At 52.2% G+C, this 22,304-nt stretch overlaps 11 protein-coding genes across 11 annotated transcripts; 7 read left to right on the top strand and 4 right to left on the bottom strand.

The window, feature by feature from the left end:
* The first annotated feature begins 122 nt into the window (after positions 1-122).
* SAICODRAFT_71263 (ARM repeat-containing protein) lies at positions 123-3,278 on the top strand. The gene is made up of 9 exons (XM_019170667.1): positions 123-188; positions 241-569; positions 623-688; positions 737-797; positions 845-2,337; positions 2,391-2,525; positions 2,578-2,718; positions 2,771-2,876; positions 2,931-3,278. Exons 2-9 carry the CDS (start codon positions 387-389, stop codon positions 3,041-3,043), a joined length of 2,298 nt encoding a protein of 765 aa, XP_019024397.1. The 5' UTR covers positions 123-188; positions 241-386; the 3' UTR covers positions 3,044-3,278.
* A 91-nt stretch (positions 3,279-3,369) lies between these two features.
* On the top strand, positions 3,370-5,496 carry SAICODRAFT_19198 (uncharacterized protein). Its single transcript, XM_019166063.1, has 3 exons — positions 3,370-3,511; positions 3,572-3,600; positions 3,659-5,496. The coding sequence occupies exons 1-3, from the start codon at positions 3,411-3,413 to the stop codon at positions 5,359-5,361; spliced, it is 1,833 nt and encodes a 610-aa protein (XP_019024396.1). The 5' UTR covers positions 3,370-3,410; the 3' UTR covers positions 5,362-5,496.
* Positions 5,497-5,534: 38 nt separating this feature from the next.
* Positions 5,535-7,803, bottom strand: SAICODRAFT_92412 (uncharacterized protein). Its single transcript, XM_019171805.1, has 3 exons — positions 7,634-7,803; positions 6,077-7,581; positions 5,535-6,024 (listed from the first exon to the last, which is right to left on the bottom strand). Exons 1-3 carry the CDS (start codon positions 7,711-7,713, stop codon positions 5,630-5,632), a joined length of 1,980 nt encoding a protein of 659 aa, XP_019024395.1. The 5' UTR covers positions 7,714-7,803; the 3' UTR covers positions 5,535-5,629.
* A 136-nt stretch (positions 7,804-7,939) lies between these two features.
* SAICODRAFT_56736 (ribonuclease HII) lies at positions 7,940-8,991 on the top strand (the record flags this gene model as incomplete). Its single annotated transcript, XM_019169474.1, has 2 exons — positions 7,940-8,255; positions 8,309-8,991. 2 exons carry the CDS (start codon positions 7,940-7,942, stop codon positions 8,989-8,991), a joined length of 999 nt encoding a protein of 332 aa, XP_019024394.1.
* Positions 8,992-9,317: 326 nt separating this feature from the next.
* Positions 9,318-11,189, top strand: SAICODRAFT_25356 (uncharacterized protein; the record flags this gene model as incomplete). The annotated part of the gene is made up of 1 exon (XM_019166846.1): positions 9,318-11,189. The coding sequence occupies one exon, from the start codon at positions 9,318-9,320 to the stop codon at positions 11,187-11,189; it is 1,872 nt and encodes a 623-aa protein (XP_019024393.1).
* A 225-nt stretch (positions 11,190-11,414) lies between these two features.
* Positions 11,415-12,848, top strand: SAICODRAFT_19194 (isopenicillin n-CoA epimerase; the record flags this gene model as incomplete). Its single annotated transcript, XM_019166062.1, has 4 exons — positions 11,415-11,648; positions 11,703-11,867; positions 11,924-11,972; positions 12,028-12,848. 4 exons carry the CDS (start codon positions 11,415-11,417, stop codon positions 12,768-12,770), a joined length of 1,191 nt encoding a protein of 396 aa, XP_019024392.1. The 3' UTR covers positions 12,771-12,848.
* Positions 12,849-12,949: 101 nt separating this feature from the next.
* On the bottom strand, positions 12,950-13,760 carry SAICODRAFT_35113 (ras-domain-containing protein; the record flags this gene model as incomplete). Its single annotated transcript, XM_019168404.1, has 4 exons — positions 12,950-13,089; positions 13,141-13,569; positions 13,634-13,709; positions 13,758-13,760. 4 exons carry the CDS (start codon positions 13,758-13,760, stop codon positions 12,950-12,952), a joined length of 648 nt encoding a protein of 215 aa, XP_019024391.1.
* A 365-nt stretch (positions 13,761-14,125) lies between these two features.
* SAICODRAFT_7423 (uncharacterized protein) lies at positions 14,126-17,050 on the top strand (the record flags this gene model as incomplete). Its single annotated transcript, XM_019170922.1, has 1 exon — positions 14,126-17,050. One exon carries the CDS (start codon positions 14,126-14,128, stop codon positions 17,048-17,050), a length of 2,925 nt encoding a protein of 974 aa, XP_019024390.1.
* A 1,494-nt stretch (positions 17,051-18,544) lies between these two features.
* SAICODRAFT_119861 (uncharacterized protein) lies at positions 18,545-19,240 on the bottom strand. The gene has a single exon (XM_019165363.1). It carries the CDS (start codon positions 19,021-19,023, stop codon positions 18,655-18,657), a length of 369 nt encoding a protein of 122 aa, XP_019024389.1. The 5' UTR covers positions 19,024-19,240; the 3' UTR covers positions 18,545-18,654.
* Positions 19,008-20,127, top strand: SAICODRAFT_7422 (26S proteasome regulatory subunit rpn-8; the record flags this gene model as incomplete). Its single annotated transcript, XM_019170921.1, has 2 exons — positions 19,008-19,194; positions 19,253-20,127. 2 exons carry the CDS (start codon positions 19,008-19,010, stop codon positions 20,125-20,127), a joined length of 1,062 nt encoding a protein of 353 aa, XP_019024388.1.
* A 249-nt stretch (positions 20,128-20,376) lies between these two features.
* Positions 20,377-22,070, bottom strand: SAICODRAFT_56724 (uncharacterized protein; the record flags this gene model as incomplete). Its single annotated transcript, XM_019169473.1, has 2 exons — positions 20,377-21,097; positions 21,148-22,070. 2 exons carry the CDS (start codon positions 22,068-22,070, stop codon positions 20,377-20,379), a joined length of 1,644 nt encoding a protein of 547 aa, XP_019024387.1.
* Positions 22,071-22,304: the final 234 nt, after the last annotated feature.

The raw sequence follows: 22,304 nt of genomic DNA, 5'->3' as shown, positions 1-22,304 counted from the left end.
GACCCTAATTCATTGCGATCGGTCTTATATAAGGTTATCGATGCCGGGGATTAGGCAAGGCACTAGCTCCACCCCAGGTTTATATGAGGCCAGCTGAAGGGCCGGCCAACCTCCTTCCTCTACCCAACCACTGTCCACTCACTAGACTCACTCCTCGAATCTGCACAACGTTTGTTTGCTTGTTGTTGGTGCGTTGAGATTCGCTTGACGCTTGTTTGCTGCTAATTTCTGAGCGTACAGCTTCCATCTTCTGCATCTCCTTTTCTGCTTGAGTCCGGTGCCTTCAAAGCACACCGCATTCATTCCGTGAATATACCCGTGCTCACCATCTGCAGCTCTACAAACCTCCTCAGAGGTCCATTTGACTAGCATTTACACCTGTGAATATGTCGACTACTGCGTCTGCTACCACCGGCAACTCGCCTAACCAGTCCAAGGTCAATCCGTCAGCCAAGTCTTCGGCTCTTAGTTCCCCTGTTGAGGACTTTGAGGAGGTGGGTCAGGCGAGGGAGAGTCCCAGTCCCACTCGCTTGCAGAATGTTTGGCAGAACACTGGGGTGGGCAATTTAGTATGTGTCGTCCCTGTCTGCTTGGGATGTATGCTAATAAAACAAATACGCAGACCCTTAGTGCTGCCAGCAATGACGATGACAACGTCCGTCCTTCTACTGGCTCGGAGATCGATGAGGTATGCCACCAAGATAATTGTAAAACTACGTTCTCACGGTACATACAGTCCAAGTACCCCACCCCGGAGCTTGCTCTTGCTGCTCAGTTGTTTGAAGCTCAACGCCAAAGTCCGTGTTGTCAGATCTGACAAAGAATCTGCTAATCGTGCATATAGTCGAGGAGCAGAAAGCTCAGCTTAGGCACAAAGATCAAGACCTCCAAGCCCTGCGTGTGCAAGCCAGTCAACCTCCTCCTCTTGCGAACACCCACCGCCGCCGCACCTCGCTCATGTCTCAAACCAGCATCTTCTCCCCTGTCTCCAGCACCGAGTCCGCCAACACCTCTCTGTCCGCCTTGGAGGAGATGGCTGCTCTCAAAGCCCAGCTTCTCGAGGCGGAGAGGAAGATCGCTCAGTTGTCTGTTGAGACCCACGACGTCGAGGATCGTCACCTTCCCAGCTTCATTGCGGATGACAGGAGTGATACTAGCTTGAGTGGAAGGTCTATCCCTGATATCGACAAGCATGTTTCTGTTCCGATGGAGAACTGGCGTGCGCGGTCGCGTTCCCCCTCATGCAGCCCGCGCTCTCAGCTCAACTCGAATGCGATGCCATTTTGGCCTCAGTCTGCCTCAACAATGGTCGGATCGGCCTTGCCTTCTCCGGCCGAGGTTCAAGCCGCTGCCTTCGGTGCTGTTGGTGCTCCTCGCGCCCCTGCCAGCCCCGGGCGTATCTGGGGTTCGAGGCCTAGGAGGACGCCTAGCATGTCCGCTGCTCCTCCCGTCAGTGCGCCTTTTCTGGGCGCTCATGGACGCAGTCAGAGTGCGAGCTCGTTCGGAAGTATGGTGAATGCGTGGAACTACCCCGGCTCCCGTGGTTCGGATGGGTCCTCCCCTGGCCTTCCTCCTCAAGCCATGCCGGCTTTCGGTAACATGACTCCGCCCTTGAACGCTTCCTTCGGCGGTGCTGGCGGGTTCCCCTCTCCCGACTTTGTGCCGTCGACGGGACCATGGGCGAACCCCGGTAACTCCTTTGCTCAGCAATCTCCGAACACCATCGCTGCCGTCATCCTACCCACCGACACCGTCAACTGGCGTCGTCTCCTCCAAGACCGTATGGTCATCATCGACTGGAACGTTGTAGTTGATCGTATTGTCTGCAACAACGACCAGCAGGCATCCATCTTCCTTCAGCAGAAACTCAAGATGGCGACGTCGGAGCAGAGGCACGCGATCATCGAGGCTATTATTGCACAGGCATACCCCCTTATGCTTAACCGGTTCGGTAACTTCCTCGTCCAAAGGTGTTTCGAGTACGGGACTCCCGAGCAAGTCAAGGGTATCGCTGATGCCATTCGCGGTAACGTTCTTAACTTATCCTGTGATAACTTTGGATGTCACGTCGTTCAGAAAGCTTTCGACTGCGTCGACGAGGATGACAAGGCATCCATGGTTACCGAGCTCCTTCGTCGCATTCCGGAGACGGTGATCCACCGCTCCGCCTGTCACGTCTGGCAGAAGTTGTTCGAGATCCGTTGGGAGGGCTCGCCGCCTGTTATTATGCCTTACGTCAACAAGGCGCTGAAAGGTGAGTGGCATACTGTTGCGCTTGGCGAGACTGGTAGTTTGGTTGTGCAGAATATATTTGAGAATTGCCTTGAGGAGGATAAGGTATGGTCCTCATCGCCCACCTTTTCAAAAGGAGTGCTGACGAGTGCATACAGCGTGAGTGTATCGATGAGGTTATTGCCAAGCTCGATACCATTGCCAGAGGACAGTGGGGCAACTGGGTCGTGCAGCATATTGTTGAGCACGGGGATCCAAATGATCGTCAAAAAGCCCTTGATGTGATCATGGAGGTGAGTGTTGTCTGCTGTCACTTCTGCTCCTGCTGACTAACTTCATTCACAGAACGCCGTTGCATACAGCATGGACCAGTTCGCTTCGAAGATCATCGAGAAGATGCTCAAAGTTTGTGAGCCCCCCGTCGTTGCCCGTTACCTTGAGCGCATAACTGAGGCCAAGACTGATCGTCCGCGTGTTCCTCTCATTGTGAGTGTATGCAGCCTTGAGCAAACTTGTGATTAACAACCTATCCTCACAGGATATCGCCTCTGACATGTACGGCAACTACCTCATTCAGTATATGATTGATCACTGCGTCCCTGCGCAGCGTGAGATCATCGTTGCTCTTATCCGCAAGCACCTGGGTAAAGACGCCCCCTGGCTGTTCCCTATGCATGTTCAGCTGACATGTTTTACAGTTTCCCTGCGTGGAAGTCGTTTCGGTTCCCGCGTGGCCTTGAAGGTCGGGCACCAACAGCATTACTCCACTTCATTGCGCGGGCCCAATGGGGGTTGGGCAGGAAGGCGTTGAGCTCGAGACCTCGAAAGCGAAAACATATTGGTGTTTGTTCCGTTGAAGGATACCCTTTTTTATCATTGTCATGGTTTGTCTGAGATATCATTGTTTAGCTTTATAAGGTGAGAGAACTTTGAGGAGTTGTGGGATTGTTTGTAGTTGATACGGATAAGGCCAAGAATATGTCAAACAAGGGAGGCTTTTGTTTAGGATACGATTGAGGGAAAATGCAAACTATATTTCATCCTGGACGAGCTCGTACGTCGTGCCTGACCTGCCGGGGTGCAGCTCTCCCTGAAACCAGCGTCCGCCGCAATTACGTGCGAACAGATACGAGCTGCGACAGTTTTACTTCTTGATTCCATCGAGATCGGACTTCGCAATGGCCGACGTCGACATTCAGATGATTGATGGTCACAGCCATGGGACGAATGGCGGCCCTAATATCCATACGGAGTCGTCTAAGGATGTTCATCTTTTTAGGTGGGCTCAACGTCTAGGCCAACTGCGCTTCTGAAAGTTATGCTTACTCGTGGCCTATAGTATCCTCGGCCGTTCGGTGTACTATTACAGTACGCTTTCTCTTTTCACGTCTTCTAGTTGTCGAATGTGTACTAACTCGCTGCATAGATCAATACTATGAAGCTCGCCGCAAACGACACACGATTGACGCAGAATACCTCAAAGCCCGTCAATTCTTCAACATGAACCCCCGCATTAAGGACATGATGGATGCACAAGTCGCCGCGGCACGTAAAGAGGAGGACGATAGGAAGATGAAGTTCGAGGCTGCAGCGGCTGAGGACGGGAACAGGCTTAAGCAGTTGTACATGCCGCGCGATGAGGTCGCGAGGTGTGTCGAGGAGAATGTTTCGAGGCGGGTTAAAAACGAGCTACAGGCGTTGAGGGAGGAGATAAGGCAGAGTGAGGAGCGGATCATGAAACGTGCGAAGACGGAGGTGGGGGCGACGGTGCGGGTGCCTGAAGCAACAAAGCGCGAGATGGAGGCGAGTACGAGGCGGATCAAGCAGGAGATTGGGACGTTGAGAGAGAAGGTTGACGATCATGCGACACAACTCACCAATTTGCGGACGCAGACCCAGAACCAGAGCCAGAATCAGACCCAGAAACCAGTACTGGTCGAGGTGGACATCTCGAAACTTGAGGAACAAGTCATCCAATACAAAGAAACCTTCGCGCGTGTCAGCGAGCACCTCCAGGCACACAAGTCCGGTATCGAAGCCTGTCAGAACGCAATAACTCAGACACACTCCTACCTCACGGACCTCGATTCACGGTGTCAAGCACGCGATGAACTTATTGGTGAGCAGCTCGATGCGGTGTTGGAGGAAATCGACAAGAACGCGAAGACAAATTTGACGGCGATCTCAACGCTCGAGGAAAAGACGTCGACAGCAGCGGGTGCAATACCGGCACCGGCGAACGACAAAATCTGGGCGAAGCTGGCAGAGGTGGAAGCAAAGTTACGGGAGGTCGAGGCACAGAAAAACGACAAAATATTGGCCAAGTTGGCGGAAGTCGACACTTACTCAAACCAACTCAAAACCCTAAAAACCCACATGGCATCCCACACAATCGCACTTCGCAACGTCGAAGCCCGCACAACCGGTACCAACCTCGAGCGTGAACGCGTCGCGCAACTCGTCCAGGAATTCATGTCTTCACAACAAGGCAGCATGTTATTTGCACAGGTCATCCCGCACGCCGTCGCTACACACCTCCCTCACTGCCTCGGATTTACGACGATCGTGAATCGTCTCATGGTGGTGGAAAAACGCTTTTCGGATACTGAACAACGTCTCGTACCCCTTGGACCGGAAATCGTTACCTGGCAGAAGTTTAGGGCAAGCACGCATACGTGGATTAATGGCGTTAATAGACGGTTGGAGATATTGGATGGGCAGTGTGAGGACTTGAGGAAGATCATCCGAAGGAATTCTGCTGGGCCTGCGGGTGTTGGTGCTGGTGTGCAGAGCCGGCCTGCGCAGACGACGCCGACGCCGGCGCCGGTTGGTGTACAGAGACAGATTCCAGCACGGGCATCAGTGCCGCGAGCGTCGCCAGGTGTTGTACCGGGGCAGGTTCCACGACAGGTACCTCCTCCCGCTGCTGCAGCGTCAGCGGCGCAGGCATCGCAGCCTCAGCCGGCTCGCTTCGTACAAGCGTCTCAAACAACTCAAACAGCTGAATCACCTAGGCCTCAAGTATCTTTAGCACCCAGGCTTCAGGCAGCTCAAGCGCCTCAAGCTGCGGCTGCGGTGCCGATGGTGAAGAAAGAGTCTGGAGTCGGTAACAAGGACAACAACACGTAGACCTTATCTTTGTGGAGTAGGAAGCAGGGCATGGATTGGCAGGCGTTATCATTCATACTGGATTCACATATATTAATTAGATACAAAGTGCATAAACGTACAACAAAGCATGTTTAATATTGTTTTTGACCAAACAACCGTCCTTGCAATTGTTCATTAAAGAGTAAAGTAATACGCATACTGCTTGAAAAATGTCCCTGAAATCCGCTTCTCCCCAACCGTTACCAACCGATTCCCAATCCTAACTTACGCGTCCGTATCTTCATAATCACTCATCATCCGACGCAGCACCCCGAGCCGCAGCCTCCGCCTCAACCTCTGCCTCGGCATTCGCCAAGGTATCCGTTGCATGTGTGAAGAACAACCTCGCAGTCTTTGCTGCCGAGATGTTCTTGAAGCTGTAGTTATTACCTCTTGGTACAATGAACTGACCACCCTTCTTGACCTTGAAGGTCGTATCGTGAACCCTAACCTCCAACACACCCTCAAACACCGCGAAGATCATCACGTTCTGCTTTGATGACCTCGGCAACTTCTCGGCGCCCGGTGGAAGGTCAACGACACCGGTAGCGACGAAGTCGTTCACAGTGAAGATCTTTTGGTAGCGCATAGATGTGTTGGCGACCGCCTTTGGCTTGATCTGAGTTGAAGGACAGGCAATAACTGTACCGATGTTAGCAACTATTTCTGCATGCACAATACAGTGAGAAAATACCCTTGACGACTGTCTCATCCTCTCCATCGGCCTGCCATCCGAGAACCTGTGCCTCCATCAATCCATCCTCTTCCTCGATGTCTTCATCACTTTCTTCGTCGCTGCTGTCTCCACTCTTCAAACTCCTCTTCCGTCCCCGTGCAGTACCATTAGCTGCCCGCTTCTTGGTTTTTGCAGGTGCCGTCTCCTCAACCCTGATAATTTCCTTCATCTCTGGCAGAACAAGACCGCTAGACTTGCGACGATCGCTCGCTCCGTAGACAATCTTCTCGTTCTTCCAGAAGGCAAGAGGTGCCACCCGTGCTCGTCTACTTCTTCGCACATCGCTGCCGAGTTCGGAAAAGTCCTCAGACGGGTCCGGAGGCTTCTCATGGATGATGACCTGCTTTGCTTGCGTCAGAGAAACATCGCCCTTCGAGAGCTTCTTCGACTTCGCCTGTGCTGGCTCAGAGGTCTTGGTTTTCTTTGCGGGCCTGATGTTCTCCTTTTCCTTCGTTGTATTTTTCGGCGGTCGTCCGCGCTTCTTGACCGGTGCTGGTGCCTCTTCTTCCTCGTTCTCAGACTCCTCAACCTGTTGCACTTCCTTCGCCTTCTTCTTCGGTGCGTCCTGCTCCTTTGCTTTAGTTGCCACTGCCTTGGGCGGTCTTCCCCTTTTCTTCTGGGCCGGCTCCGGTTCTGCTTCTTCCACGTCCTCGTCAAACGCTTCCTGGACAGGTTCGGGCTCCATGTCCATCTCGGGTTCAACCTCAGGTTCAGGCATCCGCTCGTCCTCACTCATTGCCTCCTCCGCTCCATTCACGGCATCTCCAACGTGAGCTTCCAGGTCACCCGAAACATCTCCGCCATTTGTCATCGCAAACAACTTCCGCTTCTTTCCACCTTGAGATAGCAGTCCTGTTTGTTTCCTGGGCTTGGGCTTGGTAGCGGAAGGTGCACGGGCTGGTTCAGGTGATGCCTCCGCCTCAACCTCAGGCTCTCGTACGGGCTCATTATCTTCGTAGACCTCGTCGCCCATTTGAGGTTCAGGGTAATCCTCCTCCACAGGTTCGGGTTCGAACGTACGTTCCTTTCGTGCAGGCGTCTTCACCTCGTTGAAGTCGATCTTCCGCGCAACGTTTACGTTTGATCCAGAGTGGGCGCTTGATGACCGAGACGGAGACGCGCTGACGTCCTTTTTAGGGGACGACTGGCCCTTGGCAGCCGAACGTACGCGCAACGCGGGAGAATTCAGTGAAGTGCGAGCTGGCGTTCGTCTCAGTGCCGCAAAGGCCGAGACGCGTCTGTCGTCACGAACGATAGTCGCAGGCTCGCGCATTGAAGACTGCGCAAGAGACATGTCCGATGTGTTGTTGTTTGTAAGGTTCGCGGCATCTTGCAAGCGTTTGGTAAAGGATGAATTTGGAGCCTGGGGTGTTGCTGGCCGATCAGGGGAGAAGAATCCATTCATATCCTCCATACCTGCGGAGTCACGCCGCCCAGTATCTTTGACAACCAATCCAGTTTTACTAAATACTCGTCAGCAGTTGCGATTGCACCGCGCTGTCGCGTTGTACATACCGTCCCTTCACGCCAATGTCTGTGAACTGGTTCGTCCTTCCCCTCCGATCCGCCTCTGACGGCGCATGGGACGAGCTCATGGTAGTTTGAAAAGCGAGGTATAGCGTTGACAGCAAATGTCGAGCTCTTCCAGGTAGTTTCGAAGCGGTTACGTTGCGACTGGATGGGTGTATGCCGGCGCATACGCGGGTCCTTGCGACCAAAACAAACAAGGCACTGACATCGAAGATCTGTTACCCTGAGAAAAGCGCGTAAAGTGAGTCGCGTCTTCCCAGCAGTAAGCTTGAGGCCGACAAAAAGCTCAAGATGTCAGAGCTCGAATCGCAATTGGAGTCGCAAGTCGAATCTCAGATTGAGTCGGAAGAGGCAGCCCAGTCTGCTGAAGTTGTGGATCCCGAAAAGCTATTCATTCCTCAGTCAGTCACCTGCAAAAACGCGTCGTTCACAGCATCATACACCTACCACCATCCATTACCGGCTTGTTTACAAGAGAACCCCTTAGCACCATGTATTCTGGGTGTCGATGAAGCAGGAAGAGGGCCTGTATTGGGGCCTATGGTGTATGGAGTTGCGTTCTGCACAGAGGAGTATGCCGACAAGATCAGCGGACATGGATTCATGGGTACGTGAATACGTGAATAGCATTGCTGGACGGCGAGTTCTAACGATTTACAGACTCAAAGGTCCTCTCTGCCGAAGTCCGCTCGGAACTGCTCTCGCAAATGTGTGATTCAACCCACGAGCTTTACCGAGAAATCTCCTGGTCAACACGGATCATGACTCCCCGCGACATCTCAACATGTATGCTCCGATCAAAGCCATCACAGATCATCAACCTCAACGCACAAGCACATGATGCGACCATCAATCTCATCCGTGAGGTCATGGAGCGCGGTGTGAACGTCACGCAGATTTTCGTGGATACCGTCGGTCCACCCGAGACCTATCAGAAGAAACTGCAGCACTTATTTCCGCAAGCAACAGTCACTGTTTCGAAGAAAGCAGATTCGATTTATCCCATCGTCTCTGTTGCCTCTGTAGCTGCCAAAGTTACCCGCGACGCAGCTCTCTCCACCGTGCCTGAAGGCGGTGAACACATCTGGGGCTCTGGATACCCATCCGACCCACGCACTGTCGCTTGGCTGAAGTCAAGTTTCGACCAGGTCTTTGGTTGGAATGATGTTGTGAGGTTCAGTTGGGGAACGGCGAAGACGATGATGGACAAGAATTGTGTTGATGTTGAATGGCCCGAGCCGGAGGAAACTGGCAATATGAACATTATGGGGATGTTTGGTAAAAAAGACGAAGGTTTCACGACTGCCTGGTATGGGAAGGCCGTTACGCCTATGGAGTTCTAGAGTGAACGAACAAGGACGGTGTTCAAAATGCGTGCTGGTCACGCTTGGCACAATACAGCCAGGATTTCTATAAGGACTATCTACACTATAAGAACAATAGGATTGAATCTACCAGAGATCTCGTCTACCGGCGATTACTATGCCTGCAACCTCGCGCGCTCGTCCAGCGCCCACCCCATGACGGGTTCCCACGCTTCGGTAGCCCCTTAATCCAAGTGCACTCCCGCGTACGTACCGTTACGGTGTTCTAAACCCTACAAACCCAAACACCAGGTTCGGGTCCAATCATCGCTGAACGTTGCATCCACCATATCATTAACTTCAGCATGGATGACTACGACCGGGAACCTTCTATAGCTCTTGTCGATCATTCTGTTTTAACCCGCAGTGCATCCCGGATCACCCCTCCCTCACGGCAAGGACAGCAGCATACACCTCCAGTTTCCTCTCGCCCGAGACGTCAACCGACCTATGTGGCCTCTCCAGCTATACAAGCAGCTCACGCTTATCCTTTGGACGCGAGGTTGTCGGATTATATGCGTCAGGTTCAAGGATTGAATGCGGGTGCATCTCATCAGCCGAGAGGAGAAAGGACTGCGTTATGGCCAGGACAGCATGTACTCGGGCAAACGATTCTACCTATCACGGAACGACCTGCTGAGACTGTCGACAGCCTTGTTCTACACGCCCAACGAATGCAAGCGTGGGTTTTCGATCAATCGAGGCCTCAGCCTGCGACGTCTGGTCAACCCGCACCAGCTAACTACAACTATACTCCCGAAGAAGTTCACACTGCATCCGCCGAATCACCACCAGGAACATACGTGGCGGAGGGAGGCGCGACCCAACAACATGTCCCACGGTCGGAGGCTGCTCCAGTGTCACCACAGGCCGCTCCGGAACTTCCCACTGAGGCTCCGACAAGTCACATTACGCAACAACCACCACTCGAACGAACTAAAAGGACGAAGCCTCAACAGTTTGTGCGTGAAAATCGCCCCGAGGCGCCGGTGAAGCCTGTCGCGCCATCACGCAATAGTACTCTACCGCAGATCCAGGATTCCGTCGCTACACTTCCGCAAATACTTGGACATTCTCTCACTCAGCATCGTGCTTCTCAACGAAGAGGATTGGTGAAACCGTGTTTGCGTTCACCACCACCGCACTCCCCTCTACCCGATCAAAAGGCGAATCAGGAACTAGAAGCACTTTTCGAACAGTTCAGGGAATCTGACATCGAATGTGACTCAGAACCTGCTCCGCACGAGTACCGCCTCGAACTACACGTAAACAAACCTGGCAGCGGTCGCAATCTTCATATAAACCCGATTGGCTGGCGTCGTTTATGTCCGCTTTCCATTGATGCAGGCATGAGCTACAAAGAGAAATGCATTGCACAATTTCGCCTATCTGATCCCTTCCCGGAGGAGAGAGAGGAGGTGCTATGGGAGAGATACTGGAAGGAGAGGAGGGCGTTGGAGGAGCGTCAAAATCCGAGACTTTACGACAGAGCCCTGTGTGGAGATCGATATTTGCCCGCGAATTACACACCACCCAAGCATGGATACATTGATGCCATGCGCTACAAAGTTCATTGTACGCCATTCGAAGTCTTGATCAAAGCTGGTGTGGATAGGAACTGGGCGAAGACATTCTGTGATGGAGTGATGCTTGCATACAGACAGGGTGATCTCAAACCTAAGGGCGCCCTTGTAACGCGTATTTACCTCCCTTACTCTCTCCACCGAATCGAAGTCGGCGTGGTGACGCGGGCTGGGCCCGATCGCACGGATAACGTCTTCGCTCTGGGATATCGCCTCCTCAAATGTGACCGACCCGTCCCCAGCGACAGTGCTTATGATGTGATGTTCAATCGCGACATCGGCCAAGTCTTCAGTTATGACAGGTGGCGAAGCCTGGTCTGGACTTGGTGGGAGCAGCGCGAAGACGGGCCTGAACGTTGGTTTCGTGATCCCATGGAGGCTGCCGATATTGATGCGTTCGTGAAGAATCTTCAGTTGTACAAGTACATCCAAGACCCAGTTATCATGAGACAAGTTTGTTTGAAGTTCTTGCTTGCTTGCCTCGCGTCTGATCTGCATATCCCGGCGACAGAGCGTGCTGAGCCTCACAATTATGGGACATACACTATGGAGTTTGCTACGTCTATGATGTGTAAAGAGGATTTGGAGGAATAGAGGCCGGAGGCAGGAGGCGTGAGAAATGGCATCAAGAGATGAGGCGAGAGCATGAGAATGATTAAAGACAAAGACACGATGAAAGCGAGTGAACTTTCTGATAATACATTCCTGATGAACTGCGGGTTGTCCCAGGGTCATGGTAATCGAGCTGCGCCACAACCCCGCAATCCCCCACACTCCTCTCCTCACAATCCGGAGCCCACAACTTCGATGTAACCAACCATGACACTTCCAATCCGCGTACTCGAGTTGGCAGGCCTGGCTCCAGTCCCATATGCCGGCCTCCTACTTTCGCAGTTTGGTGCAGACGTTGTCAGGATTGATCGGGCGGACGTGGAGGAGAACCCGGACTTCTTGTGTGCAGGAAAGAGGAGCTTGCGATTAGACCTGAAAACCAGAGAGGGCCGTGAGGTGTTCCTCAATTTAGCCAGAAGGGCTGATGTAGTTATCGAACCGGTGCAATGTTTGCAAGCCCGGTCTGTATCCTGACTAATTCAATCCATTGCATAGTTTCGCCCCGGCGTGATGGAAAAGCTCGGGCTCAGCCCGGACGAGCTCATAAAGATCAACCCACGTCTCATCTATGCCCGGCTCACTGGGTTCCCCAGAAATGGCAAGTACTCGAAAATGGCGGGTCATGATGTCAACTATGTTGCAATCTCAGGTGTACTATCGGTATGGCAAGGCGTCGTCAATTCCTGTCGAAGGACTCAATGGCTAACAGAATACAGTTCCTGGGTTACCCAGACCGCCCACCACAGCCTCCAACGAACTTGCTAGGTATCGAACCCACCCCGTAAGCTTTGGATGGCCTGCGCTAACAAGTTTACTGTAGCTGACTTTGCCGGTGGCTCCCTCACAGTAGTCATCGGCATCCTCCTCGCACTCCTTAACCGCAATCGCACTGGCCACGGCAGTGTCGTAAACGCAAACATGGTAGACGCAGTATCCCACCTCGGAACGTTTGCTCGTCTCAGCAAGCGGTACGGAAGTGCGTACTTCAGCCCTGTAAACGAAAGAGGAGAAGGATTGCTGGATGGCGGCGCACCCTGGTACGGGACGTATGAGACGAAGGATGGGAAGTATATGGCAGTTGGTGCCCTGGAGCCCCAGTTTTATGCTGTCCTGGTACGTCTCCTTGGGCTGGAAGACGTACCCTCGAGGGAAGAGCGGGTAAACTGGGCAGCCATTAGGACGGCATTCGAAAGGAAGTTCAAGGAGAAGACGCGAAAGGAGTGGGAAGACGTCTTCGATGCGAGTGATGCATGTGTTACGCCTGTGAAGGAACTGGATCTGGGCGAGAAGGTGGATACCGTGCCTTTGGTCGAAATCAAAAGCGATCATGAAGCGCAGTCAGTGTGGACTCCACCGTCCACGGCTGACGAGGGTGGTGCATTGAAGCCCGGCACTGGAGAAGATGAAGTGCTGCAAGACTGGTTGGGGTGGAGAATTGGTCGTGAAGCTCAGAGTGTTCCCGGGAAGGGTCTCCAAAGGACCGTTGTCCGGGAAGCCTGTCGTTGCGGAGGCCGATGTCAATGCGGAACCAACGCCCGTAAACGTAGAACCACAAAGCTGTGACAAAATCGAAGAAAAGACTGGATATATTGCTCATAAAATCAATAAAAACCAAGAGCATAAAGTAACGCAACAGACCGCAGCCGTCTCAAGCAGGCATTAAACAGAAAAACCTGACTCCCAACCTCCCGTATATCGTTCGCACACACACACCGTCTCAACAGTAGACTCGCTCAACGTGTCTAACAGCACTTGCCTCCACCGACCTTGTTCTCGTCGCCGCCAGGGGCAGGGGTGACGCTGATGGTCTCTCCTGCGCCTGGACGGACACCGCCTTCGCCTCCGGAGTCAAGTGCCTTGGATGAAACGATACGGTAGATCTCTGTGAGTAAATGTCAGTGTCTGCATCGACGAAACATTGGCAATCACGCGCCTGTCAGAATGTTTTGGAATGCCAACTCAACGTTGCTCGCATCCAATGCTGACGTCTCAATGAAACTCAGTCCATTCTCCGCCGCGAAAGCCTTCGCCTCCTCCGTCGGCACCGCCCTCAAATGCCTCAAATCACTCTTGTTTCCCACCAACATAATCACAATATTCGAATCCGCATGGTCTCTCAACTCCTTCAACCAGCGAGTCACGTTCTCGTAGGTGATGTGCTTGGAGATATCATAGGTAAGGAGTGCACCGACTGCACCGCGGTAGTAGGCGGAGGTAATGGCACGGTAGCGTTCTTGACCGGCGGTATCCCAAATTTGGGCTTTGATTGTTTTTTGGTCGACTTGAATTGACCTGGTAGCGAACTCAACACCAATTGTGGACTTGGAGTCAAGGTTGAACTCGTTGCGAGTGAAACGAGAGACTGTACGCTATGGATCAGTATCAAAGGCCGAAGGAGGAGGCAACAAAGGGGCAGGGCCACGTACGAAGGTTGGATTTACCGACTCCGGAGTCTCCAATGAGGACAACCTTGAAAAGGAAATCGTATTCGTCTTCGCTGGCCTGAACAGATGTCAGCGCACCGTCAAAGCACGGAGCAATTGAGCGTACCATAGTGATTGTAGTGTTTGTTCGTGTCTGTGGTGTTGTTACAGTAACGTACGTACGACGTACGCCAGCGTGCGGTCACTCAGGGGACGCACCTCAATAAAGTTCCGAAAAGACGGTATACAAGACGTAATTCGTTATAAAATATGGAATAGAAGAGGAAAAATAGGACTACATACTTGCGTTCGAGGAAAGGCAACCGATGGAGTTGTGCAGCGCATCCACGGTTCATTTGAGGGTAAGCACACGTGAAGATAGGATCAACAACTGCTGAGGACGTCGCAAACTGTTGGCAAAGGTTAGAGGCCACGAGCTGTGTCCGACTACCAATATCGCCGTACTTAATTGGAACGAACATAATCATCAGGCCAATGGCCAATTCGTCTCCTCTGTTTCATTCAGCCCAAGAGGACTTGTCCTCAGGCGACGAAGACGTGACCTCCTCCCAACTTGGAGATGACGAATACGAGATCGCCGGCATCCTTTGCGAACGTAAAGCATTGCCTACCGACCGCGATCATCTCGCTAGGTACTACCTCGTCGAATGGAAAGGTTATCCGATTTATTGGCAAGCAACATGGGAGCCAGGCAACAACATTCCGCCGGACACGTTAGCGGCATGGAAGGTGAAGAAGAAGGAGATGCAGAAGAAGGGCGAGCCCGAATTTGATTGGAAAAGGTGGCAGAAGGGATACGAAGCCGATCTCATCGCTCATCCTGAGACTTACCCGTACGTATGGGCGGTGGAGACTGAGAAGGAGGATGCTACGCCAGAACCTCCAGCTGCGTCAGTTGAGCCCGATCGCCCTTCAATGGTATTAAAGTTAAAGATGCCAAAGAAGCCAGCTACTTCTGCCTACAAAGCACCTGCTCCTCCAGCTGCTCCACCTGCAACAGTCAATCCTCCCACAGCATCATCAAAGTCAAAAAAGCTGGCAGCTCCCGCAGCTAAACCATCAGCATTGAAGGCAACGGATGAGATCTCCTCCAGAGCATCATTTGCTCAAGCTCAACCGGCCAAAGGTTCTACAATGACATCAGCACCGAAGAAGTCTGTAGCTACTACAGCTCAGCTACCTGTACCAAGACCAAAGGAGAAGACTTTATCCATGGCTCTTGACGCTCCAGCTGCTTCAACTGGGCCAGCTGGCGGATTGGAGTTGGAGTCGTCATTGAAGAAACGAGTAGCCACCGGAGCACCGCCACAGGCGCCTGATGCAAAGATCATAAAGAAGTCTTTGTTCAGCACACTGGCCACTTCAGCTGCATCAATGAATCGCCCTGCATTGACATCATTAGCCCAAAGGGCTGCTTTATCTGGACGGGTTACCAATGTGCAGCAGGTATTTAAGAAGCCGTTAACTCAGTCTGTTACTTCAAAAGCTCCTGATCCTGCAGTGGTTTCTGCTAAATCCGTTGGCCAGCATGTGATATCAGCGATGTCCAAGAAACAGGCCGCTCCTATAACCTCGTTACGCACCGGGAAGCCGGTGAATGAGTCATTGCTAAAATCTTCAATCACATCGGCTGAAGCAGCTGGACCTGTTGGTGGTTTGGCACCTTCATCAATCTCAAAGCCGCTAGCAGCCCCTCCTGCGCCAGTTGAAGTTCAGCTGTTATCATCAAAGGCAGCGAACAAATCATCACTTAAGGCTCCAGCTAATTCATTTGCTTCAGTGGAACCGGCCAGCAAGCCCAAGTTGTCTTCTGCACCTACAAAGACCGCAGCTTCTGTGCTGGCATCCAAGACAAGTAGTGGGTTTTCCATTGGGTCTTTCTTGGCTGACATGAAGGAAGCAGCAAAGGAAGCTGAAATCCATGCTGCTCAGCCGCTAGCCTCAGCTCTTAGTTCTGCTGTACAGACGGCATCATCTCCAACCGGACAACCAGAAGTTGCAGTCCTATCTCTTGGTCCTCAGGTCAAACCTCTCAAGACAGCAAACGGGAAAACCGGTGAGGAGGCAGTGTACAATCTTTCTTATGGCCCTCAAGTCCGGGATGTGGGATTGATCAAGTTGCATTACAGCAGGTACTCTACAGAGAAGAGGATTCTCAAGGAGCTTCTTGAGGCACGACCATCAGGTATGAAAGAAAATAATCCGCTGCCGTTACATGTCACCAAGTTTCTCTCATTCTATCATCTTACACGGTTTTTTGGTCACCAGAAGGGTGCCTTACAACCTCCAGACACGATCCTGGATCTTGTTTACGTCCAGGAGGAAGCTGCTGCAGGAGCTCAATTTAGGGAAAGCATCTTGGCAATGGGTGGTGTGGGTGTGATTTTGCTCCCAGAAGTAACACTGATGGTATTTGCAGGCTCTGGAGAACCTTTGCATACCACCTTTGGCCTTTGGAGTATGCCAGTTCCCAAGAGTGGGTTGCGTATGGCTGTTTATCCACCTATCAAGAAAGGCAGTGTTGAAACCTTTTGGTACCAGGAAGTGAGGTTGTCAAAGGCGCCTGGAACATATCGGACAAAACTAGTTGAGAAAGTGTGGGATTTGCCCTTGATTAAGGCCAGACAAAAGTTCAGTGTGGTCGCATCGGATGAAACCTTAGAGGGTGTTGAGCTCCGGGACTGTTTATCATCTCGGGGAGCGATTGATACGCACGATGATCTGAATGCCGCCACACTTGTGTTCATCCATCGCCTATTGCTGCCACAGCTTCATCTACTTCCGCACCTCACGTCACTCAAATCCCGGCCTCAAACTCAGTTTTATCTTTTCGGTACAGCTTTTGCACTGGACCTTATCATCACCGACGGCGGAGACCATATCACCAAAAATGCCAAATATCAAGCTACATCAATATTTCCCCATGGTGGAGTGATTGTTATGACGTCAGAGATGATCATCAACAGTCCGAATATTGTGGAGTTCGTGTTGGGATATGCTGAATATGGTGGATGGAATGTGATGGTGTGTCCAGGCCTCATAACAGAGGTTGAAGCTTTCTGCCATCAGGGATTGACAGGCGAGAGTGACGAGGCTGGGAAGGAGTTCGGTGACGTTCTTCTTACAATCCTTGCAATTAAGGAAGCTTTGGATAAAAAACGTGTGGTGGAGTTTGTGCTTCTTGAGGAGAGGGAAACAATCTGTCAAAGCTTATTGGCAAGTTTACGATTGTATCAGGTCTGGTCGTGCGAGACGTACAGGAGGTTCATCGTTTTACATAGTGTGAAAGATGATACCGAGCAAGAGTGGACGCAGGGTATTGAAGTACATACCCCAGACCAGTTTTTGAAGATGAAGGCTGTGGCGGATTCGAGGGCAGGGGAATTGCAAAGGCGGTAGCACATGTGAAGGCAAAAATGGTTGCAGGTGGCGAGGAAGCAACGCCTGCAATGTGAATGATAATGAGAGTGCGTGTCATGATTGGCTTTATGACCTCTGGTTTCCCACACTCTTGTTGTGATCATGCAACGTCTATGTACAATCATGTATGTATCTTATTATTATGCGTTATATTGATGTCTTGGTTCTGCGTATGAGTGGTCTGATTGTTGAGTCATTTTCAGTGAGTTATTTAATGGTACCTGGTACGGCTCCTGGGCGGCGCGGCAGAAGAACGGCCATAGCAGAGGTGTAATGCGGTCGAGACGAAAAGGGATACTGCAAGTACTTCGGGACGAGATCTGACGAGTTAGACGAGGTGTCGAGATGACCGAATTACTTCTTCGAATAGAGAGACGAATTTATTGAGTTAACCAGTGAAGATCTAAAGGACGGCATAGGGCCTTTCCTTATATGCAGTTTTTCTGGACGAGGGTCTAGACCCTTGCTCAGTGGCGTTCCACATTTAGTTAGCTCGGTGGCGCTGAGAACAAGATCTCGAATGAGAGGAGTGAAGATAAGATGGGCCATGATAGGACCCAAGACAAATCGATTCTCGAGTAGATCGCGAAACTCGAAGTAGTGCTTTGGTTCATGACAAGAGGGACGGCCACAGCAGAACTTAGTCTGGATTAGAATATAAAGGGGGTTCCCTCCCCCCTTCTCTAGTTCTTCAGTTAGCAACAAGAGTCTTTGAGAAAACCAAGACCTTACTACCTCACCAGCTCAGGTAGGTTTCTGAACCTCTTGGGTATCTCGTTCGTCTACGCCACTTCAAGTATCCTACAACCAGGTCATCCCTTGTTCCAGCTCCGCATACAGGCCACCCTCGGCCACCTTGGTACGTCTTGGGTGTCAATCTTGGTTGGGGCCTGATCTTACTAGTGTAGACATCTTCCGTCAGTGTTACGTCATCTCGGTCTCGGTCCCATTTACTGGATAGACTCCGCCGACTCGTGTCAGCACTTCGGTATAAGTGTCAATCACATCAATGAGTGTTGTTATTCTTTGAGGAGTCACTACACCTGTCCCTGACAGTGCAATATATCCCTTGAGATTGGGGCAGGCACCCATAACATAACTGGCAAGGAATCTGGAGGACGGCGTTTTTGAAATATCTTTGTTACTTCTCCTTGCTCTCCCCAAACATGGCATCCAAACTGCGGGCCTGGGGTACAGTGCGAAAGAATCTGTCGAGGATGAAGCCGGGCTTGTGTTTGGGGTTGGAGGTGAGCTCGTATCTGATCATGCTGACATGATGTTGTCAGAGATGAGGCCTCCGGCATCCATGATCTCTTCGCCTCAACAACAAGGGCTGTCTTCTGGGTGACTTGGGCGCGGAGCATGTCACCGGTAGCCAAGTGGCAGACGTGGAACCTGTCCTTAATATTAGGGGCCCGGGTTCCTTTACCTGTACCCCGACATTAGCGATTCATCTGACTACGAGATGTACTGTAACATGTTCTCACCAGCTCCCAAGCCCGGAGGACCGATCCAGATCAAGCTTGAACTCCTCGGTACGGGCGACGAGGTCAGCGACCTTTTGGCTCAAGTGGGCGATTTGGTCAACCATTGTGGTTGTGTCGGGGTTGAAATAGTATTTTCGCAGGGTCGACAAACCAAAATCTAGAGATTCCCTCGATGCCCCGGCGAGGCTCGAGCTCCGATACCGATACTTGACGTTCGGAACCGCCTGGTGGTGAGCGGGTGGTGAGGGTGAAAGCTATGAAGTCAATGCCATTTGAACTGAAATGACGATAATTCGTAAAACAATGACCACTTCCTCTTGTAGTCTTCGTCACTGATGACGCAGTACCCCTCCAGCCCGCATTCCAGCGTACGTAACGGATCACCAACACCCACACGCAGCGCGAGCACAGGTAGACACCTCCAGTTAATCCCCCTCCACCAGACCACAATGCCAGCAGCAACATCAACAGAAACAATTGCACTCTCAGAGAAACGCGTCGTCGTCCACCCCCTCGTCCTCCTCTCCGCAGTCGACCACTACAACCGCTCAGCAAAGGGCACGAAGAAACGTGTCGTCGGTGTCCTCCTCGGGCAAAACAATGAGTCTGTGGTTAATGTCGCCAATTCTTTCGCAGGTCAGAACACTTTTCCTCGGTTGCTTGAGTGACTGTGTGTGCTGACAGCTTCCTATAGTTCCGTTCGAAGAAGATGAGAAAGATCCTTCAGTGTGGTTCTTGGACCACAACTACGTCGAATCCATGAACGACATGTTCAAAAAGATCAACGCCCGCGAAAAGCTGATCGGATGGTACCACTCCGGCCCCCGCCTCCGCGCCTCCGATATCCAAATCAATGAGGTCTTCAAGAAGTACACCCCAAACCCCGTCCTCGTCGTTATCGACGTCCAACCAAAAGTCGGACTTCCCACAGAATCCTACTTCTCCGTCGACGAGATCCGTGATGACGGCTCGAGTACGTCCCGAACATTCGTCCACGTCCCCTCGAGTGTGGAGGCTGAGGAGGCGGAGGAAATTGGCGTGGAACATCTCTTACGCGACATCAAAGACAACGCAGTCGGAACCCTTGCGACGCGAATCACGCAACAACTCCACTCCCTCCAAGGTTTACAATCACGCTTGGAAGAAATCGCAACATACCTCCAGAAAGTCGTCAACGGTGAACTACCCGTCAACCACCCCATCCTGGGCTCCCTTCAAGATATTTTCAACCTCCTACCTAACCTTTCATCACCAGCAACCGCTCTTGGTGTCGCAGAACCTGGACAGAACGATTCCTGCGCTAGCCAACACTCCGAACTCTCTCGCTCTCTTCTGGTGAAGACGAATGACCAGTTGATGTGCGTCTACATCTCTTCCCTCATCCGCGCAGTATTGGCGCTCCATGACCTTATCGACAACAAAATCCAGAACCGTCAGTTGAATGGTGAAGATATCGATGGAGAGGTGGAGAAGAAGTTGGACGAGGGCTTGAAGGATGCGGGGGAGAAGAAGGCTGATGATGCTGATGAGGCGGTAAAGGAGGGGCCGCCTAAGGGTGGGTTGATCTAGAGCAACGATGAAGAGAAGCATGCAAGAGTCGGAGAGTCATGAAGGGTAGCAAGCCACGACAGGAAAGCGTGAGAGAAGTGGAAGAAAGACCAGCATACCCGAGGATGATAAATATACCAAGCTACCGAGCTAACCAATGAATGTCGTCTATGCATAACCGCGTACCGTCCAATGAAAAAGAAACTCCTGCCCTGCACTGCGTTGTCCTACTCCTAACCATGATGAAGCACCCAAACCATCCAAACAAGCTCACGCCATAGAATCAACCTCTCCAAAACACCTCCCCGCCTCCCGACAATGCCCAACACCCACAGCCGCCTCCCCTTTCCCCCTCTCAACATCAAGAGCATAGCAAATAAACACCGCATCAACAACCGCACTTACCCCACCCTCCACGCCACCCACAATCGTCCACCCAACAGCACCACTGACTAATCCCACGATGTACCCGTAGAGTGAGTGGTCATGAACCCGTGCGGCGTAAATCCACCCCAGGAGGCCGAAGGTGAGAGAGGTTGTTAAACGACATGCTGAGAGTAATGATTTGGCGAGGCGGTAGACGGACCATGCTCCACCTCCGCCGCCACTTTCTCTCACACCTCCGATTCCACCACGCACGTCGTCAACCGAGGACGCGGCCAGGAGCCAGAGTCTTTCACACACTCGAGCGGCACCAGACAGTGGTACACGTTCCACACCGGCAAATGTAAGCGTCATGGGCTGTGCCATACGCCCAAACGGGGCATACACCAGCGAGAAAACGAACAGTTGAAGAATCGCATGGACGCGGCGTGGTAACGCAAGCAGCGGGAGTCGTAGCGAAATCGAAAGAAACGAAGATAGGCAGATAGTGCCAAGACACGTCGTAACCGCCGTCCCGAGCGCCGCATTCGCAACCTGTCTTGACGGCGTCGGCGGCAAGGCGTATCGATAAAAGTACCACTGACTCGTCGTCGCGGCCGTGATAACCCTGTATGACAGATGTCAGCTACAATCCTCGGAAACTAAAACCCGTCATACCTTTGGATGCCGGAAAATACACCCCAAGTCCAAACCCACATAAACGCAAACCACCCCGCGAGCCACCACGAATTCGGCATCATGACCCATCCGCCGCTCATCCCAACCTTCCCTCTCATAAGTACCCTCTCAAACATCGCTATCCACACAACTGTAAACACTCCAAAAGTCGACAATACACCCATACTGCACACGATGAGCGCCAGATTATCTTTGATGATCCGGCACGAAAGACGGATAACGCCGATTGCGCGTGCCAGGGATTCGCGGCGGCGATAAGTTGTGTAGAGCCAAACTCCGGCAACGACGAACGTGAGGAGTGCACACCATCGCATACTTCGGTCCTGGAGGCCGATGCCGGCCGTTGTGCCGCGGTAGGACATGACGAGAAGGTGCATGCCCAGGATTCCCAGAGCAGCGGGTACGCCCGTAATCACCATATAGAAGAACAGCTTTGTGTAGCGCTGTGTTAGTAGCAGAACCGCAAGCAATCCTCCCGATACCCCAGTTGCAACGACAGCATAAAATGCGATATGCGGTATTGATTTCGACAATGCTGTCCATAATGCGTCCCCGACAGCACTCCTCGGTATCGACGGACTGCAAACGTAAATGATGAATGCGGTCGAGAACATCATCGCCATAGACAAAGCGTAAATATACGCCCATGCTGCATCATGATATGGCGGGTCCAGTGGTGGATGCGAAGTCTGCGGTGGTAACGCTGCTCGTCGCCCCGGTAAATGCTGCGGAGGGGAATACCGCAGCGTTGTTGGATACTCACCCTTGAGCGAGGGATCCGGCGCAGGTGACTCGTACGCGATATCATCCGGTGCCTCATCATCGGGTATATGCTCCCTCTCCCGCCTATCTTGCTCCGTCTCCACACTCTCCTGACTCGCCTCCAAACTCACATCCCTCATACTCGAGCCTGCTCCATGCTCGCGGGTTTCATCACTCTCCAGTACCCTGCTGAAGGGCCTTAGTAGTTCTCGCCGTGGTCGCCATGAGGAGGCCATGCTGCTCTGTTCCTCAACCATATCTTCTCCTTCATCCTCAGCCGGCGAGGGCCCGAACTGTCTCCGTGAGGCTTGGAGAGCATAAGACTCCCCTCTGAGACCAGATGCGTCATCCAGATGGTCCGCGGCGGAGAAGAA

This window comes from Saitoella complicata, assembly GCF_001661265.1.
Source record: "Saitoella complicata NRRL Y-17804 unplaced genomic scaffold SAICOscaffold_11, whole genome shotgun sequence".
NCBI classification, from domain to species: domain Eukaryota; kingdom Fungi; phylum Ascomycota; class Saitoellomycetes; order Saitoellales; family Saitoellaceae; genus Saitoella; species Saitoella complicata.
The sequence above is the reverse complement of the archived record's forward strand: the minus strand, read 5'-3'. Positions and strand labels throughout refer to the sequence as shown.